Here is a 26,477-nt window from a genome sequence, read left to right as displayed (position 1 = left end):
CGCTAATGTCAATCAGGAAATTTCGATAGTTCAGTGAAATTCCAATAGATGGCGATCATGTCGTAGGCAATGTAACAGTGTATTCCACTAAGCAGTTTCCTCATTTGCTTTCCTTTTCAGCTTCTCTCAACTTATTCATTGCAACCAGTATCACAGAGACTCGTATCAGAGTTTTGGGTACTGTAAAAACGATTATCTTCATCAGTAATCCAGTATCCAGTCGACGAGCATCCAGTTGAAAAAAAACCAAACACTGAACTTTTTAAGATGACACAGGATTTATTTACTAATTTATCACTTCAGTTTCAACTAAAACACGGAAAAAAACTAGAAAATGAAGAAACCAAGATTGCACAATAAACTCTATCTTTACAATTAAACCAATGACAGCAAGAAAGAAAAAAAGACCACGAATTTTATGGGATTTTTTTGTGAAATTTTTCTTAAAAATTCGTAACCACTTTATAGAAAAAATACAAGATTTTACATGAGAAATTACACCTCGGATGATGGATAAAACAATAGTTACAGAATCCCTGGTCCCAGCCACGCAGTCACAGCTTGCATTCAACACCAGTCTTAGCTGATTTTAGTTTTACAGTAGACTGCACTCAATTCCGCGGTCTGTGGGACAGTGAACAGTCTACTCAGGAGGCGGATCAAGGAAAATTGTAAAGCCGGGGTCCCGAAGAAAGTGAAAGGCATTTCTCGGATAAAGCAGAGATGTCAAAGGCCTATAGCGCGGTTAAGATGTTTCTTAAGAAATACTTCCTAAAAGATACAAATTCCGATACGATAAGTGTTCAATTTGCAGGTTTCAACTAGCTCTGTCTTGACGAAAAGGGCAACCTCAGTCGTAAGCCCCTAAAAGGGCCATCTCACCCCCTAAATCTCACTGCCCCTGCTTATGTTCGTCAAATCCGACGACTTGATGGATGATTTTTGGACTTACGTCATGACTGCGGAACTGGGTCCTGGGGCTGGTTGCACGTGGACGCAAGGCCCACTGTTATACATACATAGCACATTGTTATCGACTTAAATTTACACAATATTTACAACATGGAAAAAACCCCAATTATATTCTACAACAGTCGGGGGTCGGGGAATGATAGCTCATTAAAAGGAGTCACTGTACACAACACATATTTGAGCTATGAATAAATAGGCTTTTAGTCAAGATGGCCGCGTCCGGGGAATTCCACCAATATAAGACCTAACAAACCCGAGATATACATTTCGAAATATTCCGAAGCAGTAAATGGAAATTTGATGATATCATAGGGGGATTTGTTCGCACGCGGCCATCTTTCTTATCCAAGAAGGCAAAAGTACCTCAACGACCTACTTATGCTATACAAGTTGACCCGATTCCATAGTTCGTCGAAGACTGTGGAATCAGATCTTTATCATTTACAAATATAACGCATACAACGCAAAAAGCTGATAAAAATTCATAACATTGAAATATCCTGTTGCAAAAAAACACCAAGATGGCCGCCACCGCAACTGCCACAACTCACCAGACGCAAAATAGAAATATGTCAACCTCACACGCTGATCGACCTCATCAACGTCTTATTTAAATAAGAAATCCCGCGATAGAATTTTACACAAGAATATGAAGACAAAGCCACAACGTTTTGGCCCTTGACAAACAAAATAGCTATCATCAGATAGGTCATCATTCCACCCTGATGATGTCATCATTCCACCCTGATGTCATCATTCCACCCTGATGATGTCATCATTCCACCCTGATGTCATCATTCCACCCTGATGTCATCATTCCACCCTGATGATGTCATCATTCCACCCTGATGTCATCATTCCACCCTGATGATGTCATCATTCCACCCTGATGTCATCATTCCACCCTGATGATGGCTGTTAGTCAACAGCTGAAACATTGTAGTTTCATTTTCATAAATTTTTATCATAAAATTCTATTACGGCACGTTTCAATATATGTACAACAGCTGACACGGATTAGAGAGTTTTATTGAACAATGGATGCACGAATCTAGTTTATACGTCCATGATTCTATACTAACATCTTATTAATTTCATCGCGAGGCGCATTTTAAATGAGGGGGGCATCCTACTGGGTCCTGATCCGTAAAAATACGCCTCGTTTCGTCGATTTCTACCCGAACTAAGGACTAAACAACAACTTTACGCTGAAATAGAATGAAACCTTGTTTCTCATCGATCGGCCGGGTCGCTTTTGTGTAAACTGCAATGGAATTTGTAATCTGTTCATTTCTATAACTGCCGGGTCTGTTATGGTGAGCTTGATCATGATACAGTAAAATAGAGGGGTAGATAGGCGGCCGGCCGGGTCCGACTTTAAGTTCAGCAGTAACGAGAAACAAGGTATCAATTTCTTAGCATTAACCCTTTCAGTGCTGACTAATTAATACCCTATAGTGCTGGAGATAATTTGAAAATTCTAAAAAATTCCACCCTAGTGTGTTGAACAACGGGAATACCACTATAGTGCGTCTACACCGCGATGCGGTGTATCATTAGTTACTAATATTCCACTGTTTAACAGGTGCTGCCATTTTTCAATAGAGATAATTACTAATTACTAATTACATCAATACACCACAGTGCGGTGTACTAGCAAAATCTATCACTGATTTATACACCGCACTGTGGTGTAGACGCACTGAAAGGGTTAAATAGAGTTTATACAAATTTACAAGCATTCGTTCAAACCATGACATATAACTTCATTTAGATTTATTATAATAGATTTAATGACTGGGTTTGACCCTGCCTATATGAATGGATACGTATGGATCCTAAAAAATACCTAAACTCGGTTCACACAAATAGGAACATTTTTTTTTGCTTTCAAATATCTCGTCAAGTAACAGATACGTACGTGGTGTATATATTGCTTCGCGTAAATACTGATTATCGATAAATCATTTTATAAAAAATTCCGTTTTTTCTAAAACTTAGAACGAACGTCATCGATTTCCGCCGAGAGACGCAAATCGTTCGACAGAATTCACCCCGATTTTAAATCAATATACAAAAATAATTTGTATAAATCGTCTTGGCAACCATGATTAACCGGGGTTGTAGAACGTATAGCTGTATAATATAATTTCAAAATCGAAAAACATGATTGCTTATGTTAGTGTATATGTAGCTAGCATATGTTTGGTTCATCATTCCAACATTCAGAGAAATATTCTACAAAAGTTTGGTCCGAATATCGTATTTATCGGTTTAGATTTACATTGTGTATTATATAATGTGATGATTATTGAAATAAATGTCTAAATTTTCTACCAATGGGAAAATCGGACGCCAGCTACCCCACCAGATGGCGTGACGAGCATTCGGTCTTTCGTCGTCGAAATTAGTTCATTATCGACTTTCGATTTGTAATCGAAATGTCGAAGAAATTAAACTACTAGTGCCACCTGGTGGGTCCTTGCTTGCCATACGCGGAATCGTCGATCGCAGCGGTAGCGTTAGAGATTCCTTATAGAATTGAAAGGTATAATATGTGCGAAATGCCGTCTCAGACCTTTACTAACTTGACTATAAAATAATAGCAAAATATGCAAGATGGATTCCCACTCGAATTCGGAATTCTCGGAGTATAGGAGTCAGGATGAGGAGAAAATCCGCGTTTTGCGTTTCATACATAAAACTTTCTCCGATTGGCCGATACTCGAGGTATCTTAGTCAACCAACCAATAGCAACGCGAAACAGATTTCCATCCTTCAAGACTTCCGATAGTCCTATTGTCCTATCTCCCTATGATTGGCTATTCACATAATTATATATTCATATATGCTTCATTATATATTCATATATGCGTCAGTTTTTCAGTTATGATGAAATGTCATTGTCTTTTCGTGTCTATGACGTATTTACAGATAATAAACACTAAATTCACATAATTTACACTCGACAAGTTCACTTTTTACATGTGTATAATAATATCATCATTATTTAACATCGAATTGTCACGGATACAAAAATAATCATTAAATCTAACAATTAATAATACATTGCGTACACACACACGGACAACCGTAACCAGTCCAAAAGAGCCGTTATCGATAAAGCGGACAATATAACAACCGTAACCAGTCCAAAAGAACCGAAATCGATAAAGCGGACAATATAACAACCGTAACCAGTCCAAAAAACCGTAATCAGTCTCATAGAGCCATAACCAGTCTAATAGAGCAGACGATTAACAACTGCAACCAGTCTAAAATTACAAATGGCTTCCAGATTTTAGTTTCGAATTCGTTCTTGAAGGACCTGAAGACTCAATACGACGCGGGGTGTACATACGCAAGCACTTACAGTCGTTAAACCTACGCTACACTAGGGGGAGCTACTAACAGCGGGCAACGTCCGTTAATCGGTCGCTCCATGATTTTCTCCTCGGAGTAACGATATTTTTTCGAAGGCGTCACATCGATTTTGTCGACGAGCGTAACCTTCGGCATCGGACGTCGGCAGCCGATCGGCGACGCGCACGGCGACCGTAGTCGCGACGATATCTGTTGTTGTTGTTGAGTCGTAGTCGTCGTCAGTTCGTCCGTTTTCAGCCAAACGTGCGACAACATTTCAGTAGCAGACGGACGATCCCTGAAAATATGAAACACAAAATCTGAGAAACATCGATTGAAAAACATTCAAATAAGTCGGACATTACTGTCAAATATCCACCGAGAAATTTAGAATTGAATCTAAAAGTCAGGACCCAGTTTCCCACAGGGCGGTGGTATGGCCTCTTTCAGCCCATTTACTAATTCAATCTCTGATTTTTCCACGTGATTACACAAAATTCCCCGAGACTGAATCAGAGAAATTATCAGTAGTTCAAAATGTTACGATTCGGTCGTTGTTAAATGAATCACTGATAAAGAAACACGTGGACAATAAATAGCATTATCTGAATTCCATGAGTTTTTTTAATCTGATATGGGATCATTTACTATCTACGCATTGGAATTCGAATTTTTTCAACCCATTGTACTCAAAATTGGCAATTTTTTCATATACATACGGTACGCGTTTGCACTGACCCCGACCCTTTCCCTCATAATGCATATGTAATAAATTAATGACCCCTTAGTTGTCGAATAAACACTATAATCCGTGTATACTGTAGATAAATGAAGAAATCCCACACTTCGAATTTAAAATTGTAAGATAGAATTTATTATTTTGAAACCACAACGTTTCGGCTGTTGACTAACAGCCATCATCAGGTGGAATGACCAGAAAAACAAGTAACAAAGCATATAAACTCACAGGATCTAAAATAGAAGCAGTGTGTCAAAACTAAAGATAAACAGACCGAGCAATAAAACATCAAGGGGTACCGTAGAAACCACAGCAATTCTAAACAGTTCACAGTAAAAACAAATTATGTAACTAAGTGAAGTGGACTGAAGAGGATGGCGATAACAGAGTTGTGGTTTCATAATAATAAATTTGATCGTGAAATTTTAAATTCGAAGTGTGGGATTTCTTCATTTATGAATGACCCCTATTTGCCTGTAACCCGCTGAGTTCACTCTACCCCACGTCTATAAACCCAGCACCTTGTTACGATTTACTGAAACTTACTCGGGATCTTTGACTAGTAATTTCGCGATGAAATCTCGCGCGTTCGACGAGATGTTTTTAAACAGATCGTCCGGATATTCGACGTTGATTTGTGAAATGTTTAGGAATGTTTCCTGTTTCGTTTCGCCCAGGAACGGCGAGTGTCCGGTCAACATGACGTACGCCAGCACTCCGATACTCCTAAACACAAATAAACAACATTAGTCAACATTAATTAATAACACACAACTTAATTACCGTACATTCATCGAACTGCCTCGAATTCAAATCAATCGCCCTGCACTCGATTCAGTGCCGTCTAAATTTGAATTTAAAATCAGCTGGGGCAGGTTGCATAGTCATGGCTTGAGTCCAAAAGTGGTCTCAAATCTTAAGACTGGTCGTAAGTTGTTAGATTGTCTATAGAACTAAGTTGGTCTTAGACTGGCCCCAGGGCTTAGTCGCATACATTTAAGACCAGTCTTTAGTTCTATAACCAATTAAACAACTTGAAAACAGTATTAATTTTATTTAAGTTTTAGTTATATAGCCAATCTAACAACTTAAGACCAGTCTAAGCTCATTCTGGTTCTATAACCAATCTAACAACTTAAAACCAGTCTAAGCTCATTTTGGTTCTATAACCAATCTAACAACTTAAGACCAGTCTAAGCTCATTCTGGTTCTATAACCAATCTAACAACTTAAGACCAGTGTAAAGATTTAAGACAATTTTTGGGTTTAATTTCAGCAATAGTAACAAACAAAATTTTTTTGTTATCAAATATTTTACGGAAATTTAATTTCAATATTTCAAAATATTTAGCATTAATTAAACTTGTTTTGTATATGACGTTACTACGCGTTGCTAAAAACTGTGGTTTTTATTTTATGAAACGAAATTCCATTCCGTCTAATAATCACAATTATTCATAGGAAGCGCATAGCAGTCCGGACAGTGCTGACACCTAGCGGCGACAAACGTAAACACTTACCACATATCTGTGGCTTTTTTAATCGGTTCGTAGCTCAAGATTTCCGGCGCTGAAAAAACAATCGAATCGTCATGTCATTGAATCGCGATAAATCAAAGAGTCTTACGTGACCACTCGCGACGACATTTTCAATCGGTGATTCATGGACGCGAGTCAACCCTCTTCAAAATTAATCTCACAAAGACTTCAAAATCATCGAGATTAAAGTTCGCGAATGTTTAAACAATAATTGACACGTAGCTAATTGCGTAACAGGACATGGTCCACTTATTTTTTTACGCAGTCAAACTCAATCGGGTCTCGTATAGAAAATAATCATATTATCATTTAAAAATAGGTTGTTCTTTTAGATAAGAAAAAGAAAAGGGGTTGAAGATGCCATTAATAGAATCTTACCAACGCAAAAATGCGGTCAAACATGGGTAAACCCCTGATAAGTCGTCATATTTCTGAAGTCATCTTTATTTTTAAGTGCCAAATCGTATTTCGAATTCAATTTACTAAGCGCGAGTCATCGTTCCGATATTTCATCAAATAACGATCCTCACAAATATAACGACTTAAATGCGTAAGACCACGAGATAAATATTCAATTCGAATTGAATTTTTTGCACACGGAATTTCTGGAATATCTCATTAGACTCGGCGCTTACCGACATAGTCGAGAGTTCCTAAAATATCTCTGATATCCGTTCCTTGGTTGACTTGTTTCGCGAAACTGAAGTCGCAAAGTTTGATATCTCCGTGAGCCGGCGCGGTCTTCGTAAGCAGGATATTCTGTGGCTAAAAAATAAATCGAAAAAATTCATAAGTTTCTAGAGAGATCGAAAAAATGTCTGAAATTTTTGAAATAGAGAACGGGGCATTTTTAGGGAAGTCCGGGCCGCACTGCGTATTTTTGCAAAGATTATATAACATTTTCGCGCAGGTCATTTCAAGAATCTTGGAAAATGATCCATCTTAATCAAATTTCCTCGCGAGGACGTGATGACAACGTTTTCAGCGTAGATTGAGGATAAAAATTGGATAGAATTAAAAATGAACGCGGGGCACCTTCGATCGATAGTAAAACACGAACTACGCGACTTTATCTAAGGTAGTTGAAGGTTTATAGAGTAGAACGTACTCGTCTCATGTACAAGGGGCGAGATAAGGCAATAACCACAGCTTCAACAGATGTCGAAATTCACTTGTCAGAAAGTTTACGACGACGATCGAAACCATTGTTAACGGCTAATGAAGTAGATTGAACTGACCCCTTGACCGATCACCTGACCGAACAAACATATCATAATCAATATTATTGATCGATAAACACAAATCGAGCCCTGGAAATTTTCGCGCACTGTTCTGGCAGCGGATCAACAATTTTCATTCGTGACAGCCGAACTGTCTCCGGCGCTTTCGCTCGGCGGGTTTTAAACTCGCAGCTGTAAGCTCGCGTGTGAGGGTGGACCGGGCCCCTCGTTAAGACGAGGTATATGGTTTACACGGCACAAACGAAATGGAATTCTCTGGATTACTTCCAAAAGCGCGAACGAACTGATTCGCTATAGAGTTTGAATACGCGGGCGCTAGCTCGAGGGAGAGGGCGGTCACCCGTAACAAAATAAACATCGAGTATTTTACATCTAGGCATCCGGATCGGGTCCGCTATGTTTTACACGTCTTTTCGGTATATAAACACCTGACTGCGTTAACAAACCCGGCCAACCCTGAGAAACAATAACGTATGAAATACTCTTTTAATTGGATTCGCGAAAACTTCGCTAACTATACAGAAAACCAGTTCCCACGCCGTGAAAAATAGTTTCGACGTCGAAAAAATTATCTTAAGCAAACACAGAATTTTTCATCGAATCGATCGGAACCCGCGACAACTTTTTATCATCGAATCGAACCAAATTCTAATCAGATCCTTAGGGTAAAAACTGGACTCACAGCTAAGAATAGATTGATATCAAAACTCACAGCTCTACAATTTTATAAAAATGTCCCGAAAACCACAATCGAAGAATTTGTTTTGAAATTTCTAAGGAATACTGTATTCCTTGAGATAGTGTAGTTTATTCAACGTTTCGACTATATCCTAATAGTCATCTTCAGGAATACTGTATTCCTCGAGCTAGTGTAGTTTATTCAATGTTTCGACTATATTCAAATAGTCATCTTCAGGAATACTGTATACCTTGAGCTAGTGTAGTTTATTCAACGTGTCAACTATATCCTTTTAGTCATCTTCAGGAATACTGTATTCCTTAAGCTAGCATAGTTTATTCAACGTTTCGACTATATCCTAATAGTCATCTTCAGGAATACTGTATTCCTTGAGCTAGTGTAGTTTATTCAACGTTTCGACTTTATCCTAATAGTCATCTTCAGGAATACTGTATTCCTTGAGCTAGTGTAGTTTATTCAACGTTTCGACTTTATCCTAATAGTCATCTTCAGGAATACTGTATTCCTTGAGCTAGCGTAGTTTATTCAATGTTTCGCCTATATTCTAATAGTCATCTTCAGGAATACTGTATTCCTTGAGCTAGTGTAGTTTATTCAACGTTTCGACTTTATCCTAATAGTCATCTTCAGGAATACTGTATTCCTTGAGCTAGCGTAGTTTATTCAATGTTTCGCCTATATTCTAATAGTCATCTTCAGGAATACCGTATTCCTTAAGCTAGCATAGTTTATTCAACGTTTCGACTATATCCTAATAGTCATCTTCAGGAATACTGTATTCCTTGAGCTAGTGTAGTTTATTCAACGTTTCGACTTTATCCTAATAGTCATCTTCAGGAATACTGTATTCCTTGAGCTAGCGTAGTTTATTCAATGTTTCGCCTATATTCTAATAGTCATCTTCAGGAATACTGTATTCCTTGACCTAGCGTAGTTTATTCAATGTTTCGCCTATATTCTAATAGTCATCTTCAGGAATACTGTATTCCTTGAGCTAGTGTAGTTTATTCCACGTTGAATTCTACATCATCAGTGTCACAATGCGGACACTCTGGAGTGCTGTAATGAAAGTAATGGAAAGCACTGTGTTACCTTGATGTCTAAATGCACGATGTTTTTGTCATGTAGGAAAGCGATACCGTCGAGAATCTGTCGCATCAGTCGTTGAGTTTCTTTCTCTGTTAGAGGTTCGTCTACTGCGCAATGGTTGAATAATTCCCCTCCAACAGCGCTGAAATAACACAAACACATAAAACATTAAATTCTTTTTTTTCTAGTATATAAACTGAATCATGCTTGAATTTTTTTCGATAGGTCAATGAACCAAGAGGGTGGTCACTTTTAACACTTTTATTTCACTGGCTTCCCCCCCCCCCCCCCGACTATTCCCTGACATGCACATTGTTCCCTGACTTGATCTGCTAAAGAAACCAATCAATTAACACAATCAAATACGTTAAACTAAGACAGAAATTGTTCGATTTTACACGCGATCTAGTAATCTTAACACAGTTCCTTGAATTATAGCTTCTATACAAAATTCCCTGACTATTCCCTGACTGCGACTGATGATTAGTCAAATAGCAGGTAATTTCAAGTTTTCGGACGTCACACTTTCATAGTAGATAGCTGAATTCAACTAAAGGTCGAGTTTAGTCAATTGTAGTCAATTTCCATCGATTCCAAACTTAAATTATCTAAAACGCGATAAAATATGAAAATTTCATTCCGTTTTTTGCCAAAGAGTCGGATTACTCAACGAGGATTGACCTGAATACATGAATTTAGTTGGGGGGGACACACACACATATACGTAGCATTAGCAGCGATAGTATCGAAATTGAAAATGATTATCTCGGGCAGTTTACGCGACAAAACGATTTTCGAAAAAAAGTTGTTTTTTTTAGAAAAATAGCCGAAATCCAGTTCCCCAATGATTGTGAATGAGAGCGAATTGATCAGTCGACGATCAGTTGATTTTTTCATAAAATGACTCGACTTCGTAACTGTGGAATTGGGTCTCGTGTCGACGTCTACGCTCGGATGAATAGGCTCTAAGAGGTAGGCTACGTATAATGAAGGGAATTAACTTATTCAGCCACGTGAAAAACGTACGAGCTTCGAAAACTGTGAATAATAAGCGCTCGCTCGCTAGCTAGCGCACAATGTCGCCAGAACTGTCAAATATATACGCATATACATTTATATATACATACATAAATATATAGTACATATACTGAAACTAGATTTCCGTCTGAATATAAAAGACTATAGTTTGCTGTAGAACTATAGTCTCTTCATTGTTCGCTGTTTTACAGATCGTTCTCTCCGCGTTTGTCATCGTAAATCAAAATAAACAAAAGCTCGAACCCGAGTCTTGTGTCCGAGACACGAAGAACGCACAAAGACGCCAGGAGAATTCTATGTAAGAATAAATGATTCGAAAGAATCGACGTTTTTTGTTATAGTTTTGATAATGTTGATATATGCGCGTGCGATTATTTCAGGAAAGGTCCGGTAACTGTATAAACACGTATAAAAGCAATTCGCGTCATCACGAGACTCGAAATTGCCTTGGAAAAAAATTCGTTTCCGTCAAAACGGATTTGTTTTTCTCGCTCGACAGCGTATTTCGAACTAAAATCGAGTATCGAAGTCGTTGCTTTTTTGTGATTTTTTTTCCCGCGATAAAACCGCTTCCAAAAATGATTTTTGTTTCTCGAAAAATAGAAAATCTTTTTTTAAGAAAAACGTGCCACGTATAATGTTCGAGGAATAAATTGCAGGTATAACTCGACTCAAGCCGGTGTATTTCTAAATGATGAAATTAAAAGAAAGAAAAATTAAAAGAAAAAAAAAATTCAAAGAAAAATTGTAAGGTAGTATTTGACTAAAAAAACAATGTCTTTTTAAATGAGAAAATTAAAAGGGAAAACAATTAGAATGAGAAAAAAAATTAAATCAAAAAATGGCAGGTATTTCTGGACTTAAACCGATGTCTTTTTTAAATGAGAAAATTATAGAAAAAAGAATTAGAAGAAATAATGGCAGGTATTGTTTTGCCCTAAAACAATGTCTTTTTAAATGAGAAAATTAAAACAAAAAAAAAATTTTTTTTAAATCTCGACTCAAAACGATGTCTCTATAAATAAGAGAATTTTCCGCCTGATTTCAGATCAATTTTCGAATCGAAATTCACCATAGAAATATTTATACGATTGGATAAAAGAAAAAAAAACGCGAGTTTATACGAATGTAAATAGAGCCGTTGCAAGCGATTAGAACTCAGACGGACGTAGGCAGCAGGCGCTCGTGAGATTAGGCTCGTCACAAATCGACCACAAAATGAATCATGACTTTATTTGTGAAATACTATTTTACCATATATAGAATATCTATAGAATATCGGCAGCTATTCCGGCGCTATTATCGCCTGACGATCAAACGCATTATTTCATTCCGCATTTTAGCGGGTCATTAATTTCTCAAACTTTCACAAAGGGGCAAATATTTCAGGCGATTATTCGTATTATGTTCGAGTTTTTGTTTTGTTGAGAAGTTTTATTTCTATGTTCAATTTCAACCCACAATCTGACAATCACCAGAGACATGTAGGAATCCATGTGAACCCCGCTTGAATTCTAGGGCAAAAAATTCAGCACAAAAATGAAGGCCCTACGCGAGGAAACACTTTTGATGTCATAGGGGGATATCAGACATTTGATTAGTAAATAGAAAATCCTAACCATGAGAGAACTGTAATCTGTGATGTCATTGGGGGATTTGAGGGGCAGCCATGTATATTTTAAGAAAACCATGATTTAATTAGGGAACTATATGATGTCGTAGGGGGATACTTATATCATGACATCATAAGGGGGAAGAATACTTACTAGTCCATGATAATGATGATGTCATAGGGGGAATACCTGACATGATGATGTCATAAGGGGGATGAATACTTACTATTCCATGATAATGATGATGTCATAGGGGGAATACCTGACACGATGATGTCATAAGGGGGATGAATACTTACTATTCCATGATAATGATGATGTCATCGGGGGAATATGTGACATGATGATGTCATAAGGGGGATGAATACTTACTATTCCATGATAATGATGATGTCATAGGGGAATACGTGACACGATGATGTCATAAAGGGGATGAATACTTACTATTCCATGATAATGATGATGTCATGATTGGTCTCGTACACTTCGTACATGTGAATTAATCGCGAGTGATTGAGCGCCATCTCGTGGACGACGAGCTCATCGAGGATCGCCGCGCGTTGACACTTGCCCTTGCGACGTTTACGGATGAATTTAGCCGCGTATTGTTTGTTGTTCTGTTTGTCCTTGACAAGTTTCACCACCGCGAATTTACCCCTGAAAAAATCACCAGAAAAAAAATTTGATTAAAATCTCGTTCGATTTTTGACGATTTCATAGGGAGATTCGATGAGATGCGTAGCGGAAGAAAAAATCTCATTAAATCCATGTCTTAAAGGACTAGTTGATGATGTCATAGGGGGACTCAAGGAGGCAGCAATTGTTTTTCTAGTTAAAAGATGTAATTCGAAAATATCCAAAAACACCAAAACCAACTAATTTTTTCTTTTCGGAGTGGAAGGGGGCAGGGCGATATTCTTAAGCCACCGGGATACAATTTCTGGCGATTTCTGGTACCATTTCCATTAAAAAATGCCCCGCAACCCTGAAAACTTATATCTCCAAGTCCAATAGAGGCTGCCATCTTTATGGAAATTTTTTTAGAATACTGGATCGAGCTTAAACTAATTTTAGCCCCTAAAAACAGATGTTTTGAAGCTAAGGTGTAGATTATATTGAACTGTTACCGGGCTTCACTGAAGGCTTCACGCTGGTTACTTGTTACTTGTTTCTAACCAGTTCTTTATCGACAACTAAACCTGCGATGTCTTAAACAAAACCGACGTTTTGAATGCGATAATCTAACACCGTCCAGGGGGTAAGGCTAGCGGATATATAGACTTAACATACCGATCTGTTATTTTTAGAGGAGCGAAGAAAAATCATTCGATTTGACATTCAGTATTTGCTCGGTAGATCGGACCTTGATTCCAATATCTCATCAATTCAGCAATTCTCACCAAAAAGAGAGTGATCTCGTATCAATAATAGTAGTTTAATTGAAAATGAAATGAACTCAAAATTATTCCCAGTACGAGGGTACTGATAGTTTCAGGAGAAATCAAGCTCCTAAAGTGTAGAAACTACTCTCAAAAGTTGTCATAGTCAGGTTCGTCAGTTGGGAGGGGGGAGAGAGGGGGAGAGATGGGTGAGGGGAAGGGAGAGAGGATGGTGAATTACAAAATAAACCCGATAATCTAAACCTGCTTCTAATAGTTCATTCCTTCCGTTCGTTTCGTTCATAAAATATGTCAGTAATTTCTGGCATCGTTCACCGTTCTACGCTGTATAACTCTAACCCACCCCCAGATCTCTCTCTCTTCGCGCCGAATTCCTCAACAGGTGTCGTTTACTAAGGTATAACGATATTGCCAAACATCGTCGGAATGCGTGTGAACCGACAACTCTCAATCGGGTTTTTATTATCATATTAAACCACTGCGTCGGGTGGCAGTGATTACTGTTTTATCTCGTAGAGATACAGGACCGGGAGGGTGGAGGGTGCGCTCAACCCTATACTGCAGGATATTCACTTTCCTGCACTCTCTCTCTCTCTCTCTCTCTCTCTCTCTCTCTCTCTCTCTCTCTCTCTCTCACCTTGCATGCTCTTCTTTTCTGACTTCTCCTTTTTCTACCTCGACCGCTACTTCTTTTCCCCTCTCTACCTCTTGCTCTTTATCAATGCCTCTATCCTGTCCTGTCTTCCCAAACCCCTCCCCCTCCTTTCTACCTCCTACCCTCTCTCCTTCATTGTCTCTATCAATAACTCCATCTCTCCTCTCTTCCCAAACCCTTCCCTCTCCTTTCTACCTCCTACCCTCTCTCCTTCATGGTCTCTATCAATAAATCCATCTTGTCCTCCATCTCTCCTCTCTTCCCAAACCCTTCCCTCTCCTTTCTACCTCCTACCCTCTCTCCTTCATGGTCTCTATCAATAACTCCATCTTGTCCTCCATCTCTCCTCTCTTCCCAAACCCTTCCCTCTCCTTTCTACCTCCTACCCTCTCTCCTTCATGGTCTCTATCAATAACTCCATCTTGTCCTCCATCTCTCCTCTCTTCCCAAACCCTTCCCTCTCCTTTCTACCTCCTGCCCTCTATCCTTCATTGTCTCTATCAATGTCTCCGTCTTGTCCTCCATCTCTCTATCCTCTCTTCTCAAAACTCTCTCCCTCTCTCTCTCTCACCTCCCATCATCAATACATGAAAAACTCAACTGGAAACCGCAATAATGGGTTGGATATGAGACTATGGTATTCAGCTATTCTACCGTTTTATAACGATACCCTCAATATATAGATAATACTACATGAATAAAATACCTACATAAAACCAGCATTCCGTGGGGTCGGGTTACCAACAACCCCCCCTCCCCCCAGCTCTCTCTACCTGGGAAAGCATTCATCCAATATCTAAAACATGTATCAAACATTCTACTTAATCCACGATTGTATTAAGTCAAAAAAATAGTACGAATCATTAGAAAAATTCTACGGTCGCAGATATAAGTAAATCACTAAACTTCGCAATAAGGGCATCTTCAACAAAGTCCAAAAAAATAACAAATCATAATAGAAATTCTATGGGTCGCAAATATAAGTCAAAGATTACTAAACCTCATAATTGGGGCATATCTTAATTTTTCAGTTTTGTTTTAGGACACTTCAACAACCGAGGTAATGTAATCTTTAAACTCCTGCCCAATGACCCTCAGTGATAAAAAACCCCGTATTAATCAGACTTATCAATCAGAGCATTTCCAAATGTTTCCTGCGATAAATCAATTTCGAGGACTAAATATTGGACTGTTATATAGTTCAGAAAGGAGAAATTCGCTCTTCAGAAATTCGGTTTCTAGAATGATGATCAGTTTATTACGAACAACTTGACCTGTAGTTTAACAACTTTCACAAGTTCCTCGTCGTTAGTTATAGATATCGTTCAAGAGGTCGTCAAGAGATCGTCGGAGGTCGGTGAAGTTTCTAATTCCGATTTAAGGTCAATCGAATAATTAAAAAAAACACAATTTAAGAATTTTCCATTAAACAACTGATGTATGTAAGTCAAACGACGACTTTATACTTCGTGAATAAGAATTAGAAATACGACAAATCGAGATTCAAAAATTAGAGCTGATTTTTTTGACGCCTTAAAAACTGTTACAATAATGTTTCTAATTGATTCTAAGAGGATGTGCACTATGTCATCAATATATCGGGCTAGACTGGTTGCCATTCAATCCAATTCAATTATCGATATATTCAAACTTGAATTTATTTATCTTTAATATGATGTAATTTGTATCATTTTTTTGTTGTCAACAGTATTTAGTATATCATTTATTCAGTATTAAGCAATATTTCTGTTATTTTTCAAGGCATCGATGAACTTTCCAGTTTTCTTGTTAATCATTTGACGACTATAATTCCTAAGACATATTAAACTTGTTCTAATGAAAATAATAAAAATGATCGCAAATCTTTTCCGAGTTCAGTCAATTTCAGGGAAAACCACGCATCTGGTACGCGGTATAAATTCTTCCTGTTTCACCAGTTTATACCGAGAATAATAGTTATTTTATTTGACTATTGATATTTATTTACGGGGAAATGTAAATATCCCATGACATGAAAATGTGGTTACTCTATTGCGACAGCCACAATTCATTTGTATCGATGAAATTACATTGGCTAGCAGGTCACAGTACTAGAGGCCGGCTAGGGTTGGCTAGGAGGTCAATATACAGTAAGAGGTTAGCTAGGAGGTCAATATACAGTAAGAGGTTAGCTAGGAGGTCAATATACAGAAGAGGTTGACTAGGAGGTCAATATACAGTGAGAGGTTAACTAGGAGGTCAATATACAGTAGAGGTTGACTAGGAGGTCATTGTGCACCGGGGGGTTAGCTAGGAGGCCAACAGCAGGCCCTAGTGGTTGGCTAGGCCAAAACAATTTAACTTCATGCACGCTTATTTCAAATAGAGCTGGATCTGTATTTTCAGTCTGTCCTCATTGATGTTAGCTCTAGACCCTTTTAAAGATAGCCTCCTTCTAAATCCCCCTATGACATCATCCAATTTCATATAAAGACAACTAAGAAGATGTCATTGGGGCATTCAGGAATCGGTTATCTTGTACAAAAATGTCCATAGACCTTGCCGATGTCGCAGCGGTCTTACCGAGTCAGCCCACTCATCGAAGCGGTCTCTATGACATCATAGGGTGACTTAGTAGGCAGCCATTTTATATGGTAGGGTCTCTTTAAAGTTCATTACGAAGCCGATCCGTAGATTATGAACATTAGTTGAACAAATATTCTATACATACATAAATATACAAATACACGCATAATGTTTGTGAATGCGTTTTGAATGTAAGACTGTATTATTTGCAGTAAGAGAGTAATGTGTACATATAACACACATATATATATATACCAGCAACTGATCCCCTGCCAAAAAAACATAGTCTTCACCAACAGAATTTACCGTAGACCTTGTTTATTTTGTTTCTAGGGCCCGATATGTGTTTTGTTTACAATATATCGGTTTTCAGGGGGGAAAGTTCTCAAAGGATTTTTACAATAGAAGGAATTCCGATGGAAAAATTCGCGCCTAACCGCATAAAAAGGAGAACATGCCTTCGACCGTGCCAGGTCTTAAATTGTCATCTAAGAACTACGCAAAAAGAAACACAGAAAGAAACTTTGGCGCTGTCAGGATTCAAACTATCAATTGTCGGGGGTGGAGAGCTCAGAGAAGAATTACAGAAAGAAACTTTGGCTATGTCAGGATTCAAACTATCAATTGTCGGGGTGGAGAGCTCAGAGAAGAACTACAGAAAGAAACTTTGGCAATGTCAGGATTCAAACTATCAATTGTCAACGAAAGTTATCGACTCCCCGAGCAAGTTATCAATCCGTGTGATAGCAATATGGGCTCGCATGACTAGCACAAAATGAATCATTTCACAAAAAAACCCCAGCCTACACATAACCATACATGATACAGGATGTAGGCTACAGGGTTTTTTTACACGGCAAGAAAATGAGTTTACACAAAATTCATCTTCATCAACGCTTGAACAAACCAACGAACGAACAAAGGCCACAAATTAATTGCGTAATAACTACAGTCATTAACTGGTTGCGGCAGTTTCCGGGAAATAGGTCGAACGGTAAGATGAAAAAAATATGCATATACGCGCTTAGAAAAACAACAACAACGCGAAAGCAAGAAACAATATAGATATATAGATTTATAAGACGGAGCAATAATTCAGACAGTCGCGTGGTGTGCGTGGAAACAGGTAGTTTACGAATCTCGGCAACTTCCTGCGCGTCTGCCGCTCGTCGACGATAATTAGTTCTGTTTGTCTTAACGACGCGATAACAATTACTCCGCCGAGAAAATACGACGTGTGACGTGATCGCGAGGCATGGTTTACTGGTTCTGACGTCGACGCACCCTCGGTGCGGTACACAGCGCGGTGCACGGCGCGAGCAGGTGGTACCGATCGGCGCGTGGTAGCTTTTAAGCCGAATGCTATCTCATAAAATATGCGCCCAAGGGCATACACAGATGGATGGAGGCGGGCATCTGTGATCGGTGCCAAAAATTAGAAGCATTCGATACATTTTTTCTATTAAGATGTTACTCATGTTTATAACTGCGAATAGAACAGTGAGTTATCAGCACGGCTACAACTGCGGCAAGTGAGGATACTGCGAACATCCGCCAGGTGTCGCCAGTGGTAACTGGGTCATTCAGCTCAGATATCACTCTCAAGTCATAAGACCCCACTTGAGCGGAGTCTACTGTACCATCCAACTCAGATATCACTCTCAAGTCAAAAGATCCGACTTGAGCGGAGTCTACTGTATCATCCAACTCAGATATCACTCTCAAGTCAAAAGATCCGACTTGAGCGGAGTCTACTGTATCATCCAACTCAGATATCACTCAATATCCGACTTGAGTGGAGTCTACTGTATCATCCAACTCAGATATCACTCAATATCCGACTTGAGTGGAGTCTACTGTATCATCCAACTCATATATCACTCTCGAGTCAAAAGATCAGACTTGAGCGGAGTCTACTGTACCATCCAACTCAGATGTCACTCTCAAGTCAAAAGATCCGACTTGAGCGGAGTCTTCTGTATCATCCAACTCATATATCACTCTCGAGTCAAAAGATCAGACTTGAGCGGAGTCTACTGTACCATCCAACTCAGATATCACTCTCAAGTCATAAGACCCCACTTGAGCGGAGTCTTCTGTATCATCCAACTCAGATATCACTCTCTAGTAAAAAGATCAGACTTGAGCGGAGTCTTCTGTATCATCCAACTCAGATATCACTCTCAAGTCACAAAAATCCCACTTGAGCGGAGTCTACTGTATCATCCAACTCAGATATCACTCTCAAGTCAATATCCGACTTGAGCGGAGTCTACTGTACCATCCAACTCAGATATCACTCTCAATTCAAAAGATCTGACTTGAGCTGGGTCTAATGTATCATCCAACTCAGATGTCACTCTCAAGTCAAAAAGGTCCAACTTAACTTGAATCTACTGCACATCCATCGGTCCTCATCCGAAAATCAAAATTCTCTTCAGAGAATCGTCCTTGACCAAAACTACTTCCCCCCCCCCCCCGAGTAAGGTCGATGAACCGAAACCTTGAATTAAAAATTAGGACTCGAAAAAACGAGCCGCACAAACCCGATCGAAGAAACCTTACCCCTTGATGACGTAGATGCGAAACATTTTATTACGCGATGCTGGGATTTTTTCCCAGTTCGTAAGATCAACACGAAAACATCGTCATAAACATTTTAAGCGGAAGAATTAATTCTGGCCGAGATCCCGAAACTGCGAGTCGAGAGAAAGAGACTGACGATGAATAAATAACAATGTTTCATAACAAACGGACGTAGAACAGTCGACAACAGCGCAGCAAACAAACGCAAACTTTACGAGCGCCGAGCAACAATATTTTATCTACTGCAAATGATGTGGGATGATGTGGGATGATGTGGGATGATGTGGGGTTTGTGACGCAATCATTCCTGAAAAATGAGTCCTATTTTACCCTGTACACGACCTCCCTACAAGTGACTGACTAAACCCCCCTCTCTCCCCAAACCCTACAACAGAAAGAGACACTCCTACTAAACTCGGAAATCTATCGAGGGACTGTCCATATACCACGTCGATCTCCGTCCCTCCCTGACATTTTCTTGTCAAAATTAGTCCATAAAATGTCTTCTAAACCAGGCATCAAAATGTTATCGCCATAAATAGGGCTTGGTAACGATTCGTAAATTCATGAACGGCTTGTGTTAACGTAATGAAATCGGAAAAATGGCTACAACAAAGAAATCCAACCATCCCTGCCTCCCCCTCCCTGCCTCCCCCTCCACTCCCCGCCTCTGCCTTCACCGACATTTTAAGGGAAAAAATCTCAAACGGTGTCGCACGACAGACGACTCGATTAAATCTACTCTCTCCTCACCGGGAGACAGAAATACGACGACGGCGTGTGTCTCGTAACAAACCATCCATCGATTTACACCGAGGAGACGCAGACATCGTCTCATCCTCACCCACACGCAAAACATCTACACTAACAAACACACAGGGAGATGACGAATGAAATCTGAAACGAACCCAAACATCAGCAACAACAACCCGTACATAACAATCAATAATTCAGAATATGAAATATATTTCAAACGATGATCAAACGTCGACAGTTTTACCGACGTTGCAAATTTTTCAACTCACGCCCACGATATTTAAACAGCTACAGGTCCAACAGAACAGACCAGACTATACAGCTGAATCGCGGGGCTATAGATCGGACGTACGAAGTCTCGAACGGACTGCGTAATAGATGTGATTGAAAAGGATATCGTTATTCATCTCATTTCAAAAAAGGGAGCCATTTGCACCCTGACCCGATTAAAAATGAGGCAATATCTTAAATGAATGAATTGCCCGCGGGCAAAACGCTTTTTACCTTGAAAACTGGAGCTTGTTTGAATCATTTAAAAACGGTGATTTCGAACCAAAAATTCAGGCTTCTATTACTCAGCACTGGTCTCTTTAAAGATCATCTTTTAAAATAACAGGAGTCAAGGATCCTTTATATAGCGTTCACTTATGATGATGTAACCGGTATTTTTTTCTCAAACTCAACTCAGACATGCACAATCCGGTTGAGTCGTTTTTTTAAGCGTAGTTTACGCCGTTAGAAGGTGAATGAATCACACGCAACCGATCTCGAGCAGGCAGCGAGATTCTGCTGCAGATTTGTGAATGAGAGTTTACTCACCGATTTCTAGACACACACACACGTGTAAACCAGGTCTGAGAGTTTAATTACGTACAGATGGACAGACAGACAGAGATTAGAGAACCTTCTGGGGGCGGGGGGGGGGGGGGGGAGAATCTGAATTAAAACAATCTGTGATCTGTACTGATTCCAGTTACAGCTGATTACACAGATAACTCCTCAGAGATATTACATATACTGAAATACTTATGTTGTATATAAACCTGTAGTTTAATCATTTGATTTACTTCTATTTCACCTGATCAGGGGGATATGATCCCGAAAACGTTCGTGTCAATAAACTGTATTTACTCATTAGAAAATGAGGTTTTTAATGTAATCGCTTCTATGGCTATTCGGATACTTGAACTCTCTTCCTAAGATATATTACATAAATATCAAGTATTGAGATCCTACTAAAGAGACCACTCCTCACTCCCTCCCTCCCTCCCTCTCTCTACCTAGTACTAATAACAACTACATTCCACCAGTTCAGAGCAAATTCCACAAACATGTTATCCTTAATTACTACATTACAAACTTGTATATATACAAGCCACAACAACATTTCGAAATATTTCAACATCCAGGGTCGCGCGGAGCCAGTGTCTACCTGCCTGACCAGTATGAACAGAACTTCAATTTTTACCCTGCCATGAGGATACCAAGTGTAGGCTATACGGACCAGAATTTTGATGATTAGGGGGATTTACGCGGTAGCCATGAGCGTTTTTAACGGCCAAAATAAAGTCTAGTACGCTAATTTCATAAACTCTAGCCTGGCATTGACGCGAATCCATATTTGAGTGATTACTATACATATGAACGTCAAATACTACAATTAATCAAAATATCCAGGACAAAGAGCTACATTTTGAACCCTAGCCAAAAAAATGACCCCTTAATAATAGTTTAGCATTAACTACATTAATTACTCATAACAACCAAAGCCACAACAACGGCTCTAGTAGAGTAGATCTCGGGTGGCAGATCTACGGGTAGAAATATAGAGTAGATCGACAGGTCACTATAGCTTCGAAATACGACTGCTTTTTCCCGATTTAGGCGTCCGAAATGAAGTCAAACATTGCAAAACATGATTCAAAAATTGTCCCTCTCCCCCGCCTGCCCGCGAACTTTGAAATGCTTGGGAAAACCTTCCGCGTTTCGCAGTTAGAATTCCGACGCTTGAGATTACAGATAACCTCCGTAGACCTCTCGAGACGTACAGTCAGCGAGATTCTGCCGGATAACATTCTGATACAGCGGCGCAAACTGTAACGATACAACAGAACAGATTTACCCAATCGCGAGACGCGGGCGTCGCCGCGCATTTTTTTCCCGAATTTCGAAAAGCATTTTTCGAACGATCGTGAATTTTTCTATTTCCGATGATAGATAACGCGCGCAACCTCCGCCGACCTGTCATCCGTATCTACGAGTGCCCAGACTTGAAGTGGCCAATTTGTATCCGACGGTTTTCGATACTTTAAACATGACAGAGTGAAGAATCAGAACGAATTGAGTGAAGCCTCAGAGAGGAACTCGCGATAACAACATAACCCTCTGAATAATAAGAACGCTGAGAGTGAACGGTGCAAGTTAAGAAACAGTTGTTCGACTGTCGATATAACAACAACCTGTTGATTTATTTGAGTGGAGTGTTCTATTTACCTCTATAACTTTCTCTTCTCTCTCAGCGGTGGATCTAGGGTCTGATTCAGGGAGGGTCGACCCCCCAAAATAGGAGGGCATGTCGTGGGCACCTCGGATGAATGCTCGTTGGAAACATTTTTGGAAATACGGAGACAACAAGCTTATGAATTTAGATTTTTTTAGGTATCAGTTTAACATTTGTCATTTTCCCGTCAAATTTCGACAGGGCAATTCGACATTCTGGGCAGGGGGTGCACTACCCCTGCCCCCTAACTTTCGATCCACCTTTGCCTCTTCCCTCTGTGCCACCTCTTTCTCTATGCTTGTCCCCTCACCTTCATCTCTTGCTTCTCTCCCGACACCTATCTCTTCTTGCCTTCCTCCTCTCTCTTTCAACTGCTCTCTCTATTGTACCTCTCTCCTCTAAACTCCCCCCCGCATCTTTCCACTCTCCTTATCCTTCTCTACCCCCTCCCCGACTTTTTGAAGGGCAAATATCAGTATTCAGTTTAAACATACAACATTTCAGCAAGACTCTCCAGCGCGTTGAGTGGTGCTCTCTCGCCTACAGTCAGTCTGATTGACAGGCTCAGCTAATAACCCGTCACTAGCCATGATTGACATCGGCGTGTCATCGCGCGGAGAGGTAACACTGGTAAAACAGCACGTCGGTTGATTCAGCCAATAAAAACTTACATCTTCACGAAACGCTGTTTCTCCCGTATGATGAGATTAGAGTGAGTGGCTCTATCACGCTCCTCAGCAGGGGAGGGTTAGGAAGGATTGGAGATTTGTGGTTTTGTGGTTTACCGCAATAAACTAGACTCCGGACTAATTACAAAACAATGACTACATGATAACACTCCCCTAACAGAATAGCAATGAATACTCAATTAATCCAATATAACCATCGGGTTTTCTGCGCTTTAGCCAAGTCAATTTCAAAGTAAAGGGCACCAAAATATCTGAACAAATTTTGCTTTCAATCCTCCCCCGAAAAATAGAAAAAAAAAGCATCTCGTAATGCTAAGTTTCTACTAACAAAGAGATAAAAAGATGGGTTTTATTTTTTCGAATCACCGCTCTAGGTATGCAAGCATTGGACATCCTGTATAACCTCCAGACAAAGAAAGGCCCTATTTTTAACCTTCTCAGAACACATACGAAACGCTCTGATTTTGTTATTTCGATTCTTTTTCCTTCCGCCCATTAAAAACCTCTGAAACCCAGACTTCCGCCGCACCAGGGATGAAAGACTTGATTTTCGCAGTAAATGTCATCTCGGTAAATGCTTGTTTAGTTGCATAGATTAATTGACTAGACAGACTCCGCGGGGGGCGGGGGGAGGTAGGGTTAGGGAGAACGAAGCTTTATCCCTGAATTGCTCGCGGCTGATTGGAATTTCCGGGATGGGGGGATCGCTTTTTGTGGAGATAGAAAACAATTTCGATTCAATGCCCTCCGCGCTAATAACGATGGTTTACCTGCACTAATAAGCAATAATAGAAGGGGGTGAGAGGGAGAGGGGGAGGGGAGAGGAATGTTGTAAGTTATCATCGTGTAAAAGCAGGTGTAGCTCTTATGCGAGAAAAAATGTCAGCTTTCAGCTTAAGTCAAATACCATCGAGCGCGCGGAGAGAGAGAGAACAGGTAACACTAACCTAACCTAAACTTCAACTCATTCTCATCGGATCTAGTCTGAAGTTTTTACTGATGTTAATTCGGTAATTCATAAAACAACTCGAGAAGCCAGCCAGTTCGAGATCGGCGATCTTTACGAAGAAAAAAAAACAACAAATTTCCGAGCGAGAGAGTCGAGCTACTGAGCTACTTTCGTTTTTTAAACATCTTTTTATACATAACCCAGTAACGGTTGGTTTTACGTTGCACCGAGTTCTTAGAGAAGCTAACAATTTGAGAATCGATCTTAGTTACATCGCCACTCGTTTTATTTGAAACCTCAGCGCTGCCGGTTTTTTCATACCTAGCAATGTTAGCTTTTTTTTCTATTTCGAAAAAAAAACTCACTTGCTCCACTTTCCTTCCTAGCCTATAAACCGAAGGAACATTGTTTCGAAGACTTCAAAACATAGATGGCGTCTCGGACTTGATTTAAAAATGCGTTGTTTTCTAAACCGGGAACCTCGCAGCACGTATTTAATCAGGTGCCAGCCAATATCTATTTTCAGCGATCCTATGCGTTGAATAAAAAAAACTCTCGGGAGATTTTTCCCCGAGTATCTTTCTCGTTCTCTCAACTTATTCAAAACCTTTTCGTTCGCCTTTTTGAATAATAATCGCAAAAATGGCGAAGACATCGTCCCAGTTATGAGAATAAAAAATCTCTGCTCGGAGACGGTATTGTGTTCGTTATTTAAACAAGTCTCCGGTCAAATCGAGAATGACCGCATTCGCTTCCAAATCGAGACGATTTCGCGATTTTTCGTCTGGCTAAAAATAACTTCCGTTTCGACATACGAAACAAAAATATCCCTTTTCGAGAAATTGCTTTTTCTTTAATGTATTGTATTCTTTGTTATTTCTCGTTGGAAACGTGCTAACGACGTCTGTGAGTTTGACATTTACCAAATCACAATAACCGTAAGAGTTCCTGTCAAACAAACGAATAAAGTTTTCGCCGAGGAATAAATATTTGACCCGAGGCTAGGCCATAACGATGTTTAATAGCAAGAAAATGCGACAAATCGGTTTTTGTTCGAGAGCAAATAAACTTAGCCTTTTAAGTTAAGTCTCTAATCACGATTCCTTTTAGCCCGGTTTTATCTGAAGTCCGAAATCTGAAGTGCGGAAATGGACCAAAGAGAGCTTAGCTCATGCGACTTTATCTTAAATAGGTATATAAACTACAGAACTGGACCAATATTAGCTTAGTCTCTTATCTAGTTCTTTACCAAATTGTTGGTGGTATGCACTGAAGCTTTTATAATCGGATGGGCTTATACCTTATCAGATTAGGCCCTAGGTGGTTTGTGAAAATATCGACTTAACCACAGATGACAGGTTCTGACTAGGCCTTAGGTCTAGCCTGTCGTAAAAGCATTTCGTCATGATGATGGAGCTGGATCGATGTCAGTCAGTGAATATAGCCCGGGCCTGAACCACAGGGGCTCGTCATGATAGCTGGGGGTCCAAATTCAAGGATTTTACCAAGTATCCTAGGTACCACATAAAAAAAAAAATTTTCTTTTTTCTTTTTTTATAGGTGGTGCCTAGGCCGGATACTTGAATCCTTGATTTTGGACCCCAGCTATCGTGACGAGAGCCTGTGGCCTGAACAAATTCAGAGAAACATTAAAAAAATCACATACACTAAACTTGACCCACGAAAGTTAAGCTGCAAACGTATATTTTGAACTGGATTTTCATGATAAGAAGAAGTGATGATAAGCAGAACTTTACTTACCGTCCGATTTCCTTCTCGATCGTGTAGTTATTCGCGAGCGGCTCTTTACGAATGCACCGGTCAACGCGGGTCAACATCTGAGCGAATGAAATTCCGTTCATTTTCGTCGCATACACAGGATCAGAAGTTAGAAATATCAAAATTCCCTCAGAGATGCTGAAAGTGAATTTGAATTTGTTCAAGACAAAACGTCAGTCAATTAAATATATTCCACTCAGTTAAATACAACTGAAGAAGTCTCAATGCGTAAGTCCTCGTTGAGTTCTCTCTCTCTCTAGCTGACAGTTAACCTGACAGGAGTTCCCGTACTGTTGTAAAGATAG

The 26,477-nt window shown here is 39.6% G+C and overlaps 1 protein-coding gene across 2 annotated transcripts; it reads right to left on the bottom strand.

Annotated features, from left to right (window-relative positions):
• Positions 1-270: 270 nt before the first annotated feature.
• On the bottom strand, positions 271-26,470 carry LOC141911734 (serine/threonine-protein kinase 17A-like). Of its 2 annotated transcripts, XM_074802758.1 has the most exons (7): positions 26,155-26,470; positions 12,738-12,950; positions 9,646-9,784; positions 7,248-7,377; positions 6,595-6,643; positions 5,621-5,800; positions 271-4,633 (listed from the first exon to the last, which is right to left on the bottom strand). In XM_074802758.1, exons 1-7 carry the CDS (start codon positions 26,253-26,255, stop codon positions 4,357-4,359), a joined length of 1,089 nt encoding a protein of 362 aa, XP_074658859.1. In that variant the 5' UTR covers positions 26,256-26,470; the 3' UTR covers positions 271-4,356. The 2 variants fall into 2 exon arrangements, with proteins under 2 accessions (XP_074658859.1, XP_074658860.1); XM_074802759.1 differs by lacking the exons at positions 12,738-12,950; positions 26,155-26,470 and adding an exon at positions 12,520-12,538.
• Positions 26,471-26,477: the final 7 nt, after the last annotated feature.

This window comes from Tubulanus polymorphus, chromosome 10 (genome assembly GCF_964204645.1).
Source record: "Tubulanus polymorphus chromosome 10, tnTubPoly1.2, whole genome shotgun sequence".
Classification (NCBI taxonomy): Eukaryota; Metazoa; Nemertea; class Palaeonemertea; order Tubulaniformes; family Tubulanidae; genus Tubulanus; species Tubulanus polymorphus.
This window is presented reverse-complemented; position numbering and strand designations above follow the sequence as displayed.

Coding starts and splice junctions, on each gene's coding strand:
- LOC141911734 (XM_074802758.1), bottom strand. CDS start 26,255: ATGAACGGAATTTCATTCGCTCAGATGTTGACCCGCGTTGACCGGTGC. Junction 12,951..26,154: donor ATCGAGAAGGAAATCGGACG/GTAAGTAAAGTT, acceptor TGATTTTTTCAG/GGGTAAATTCGCGGTGGTGA. Junction 4,634..5,620: donor TTACTAGTCAAAGATCCCGA/GTAAGTTTCAGT, acceptor TCATATTTTCAG/GGATCGTCCGTCTGCTACTG.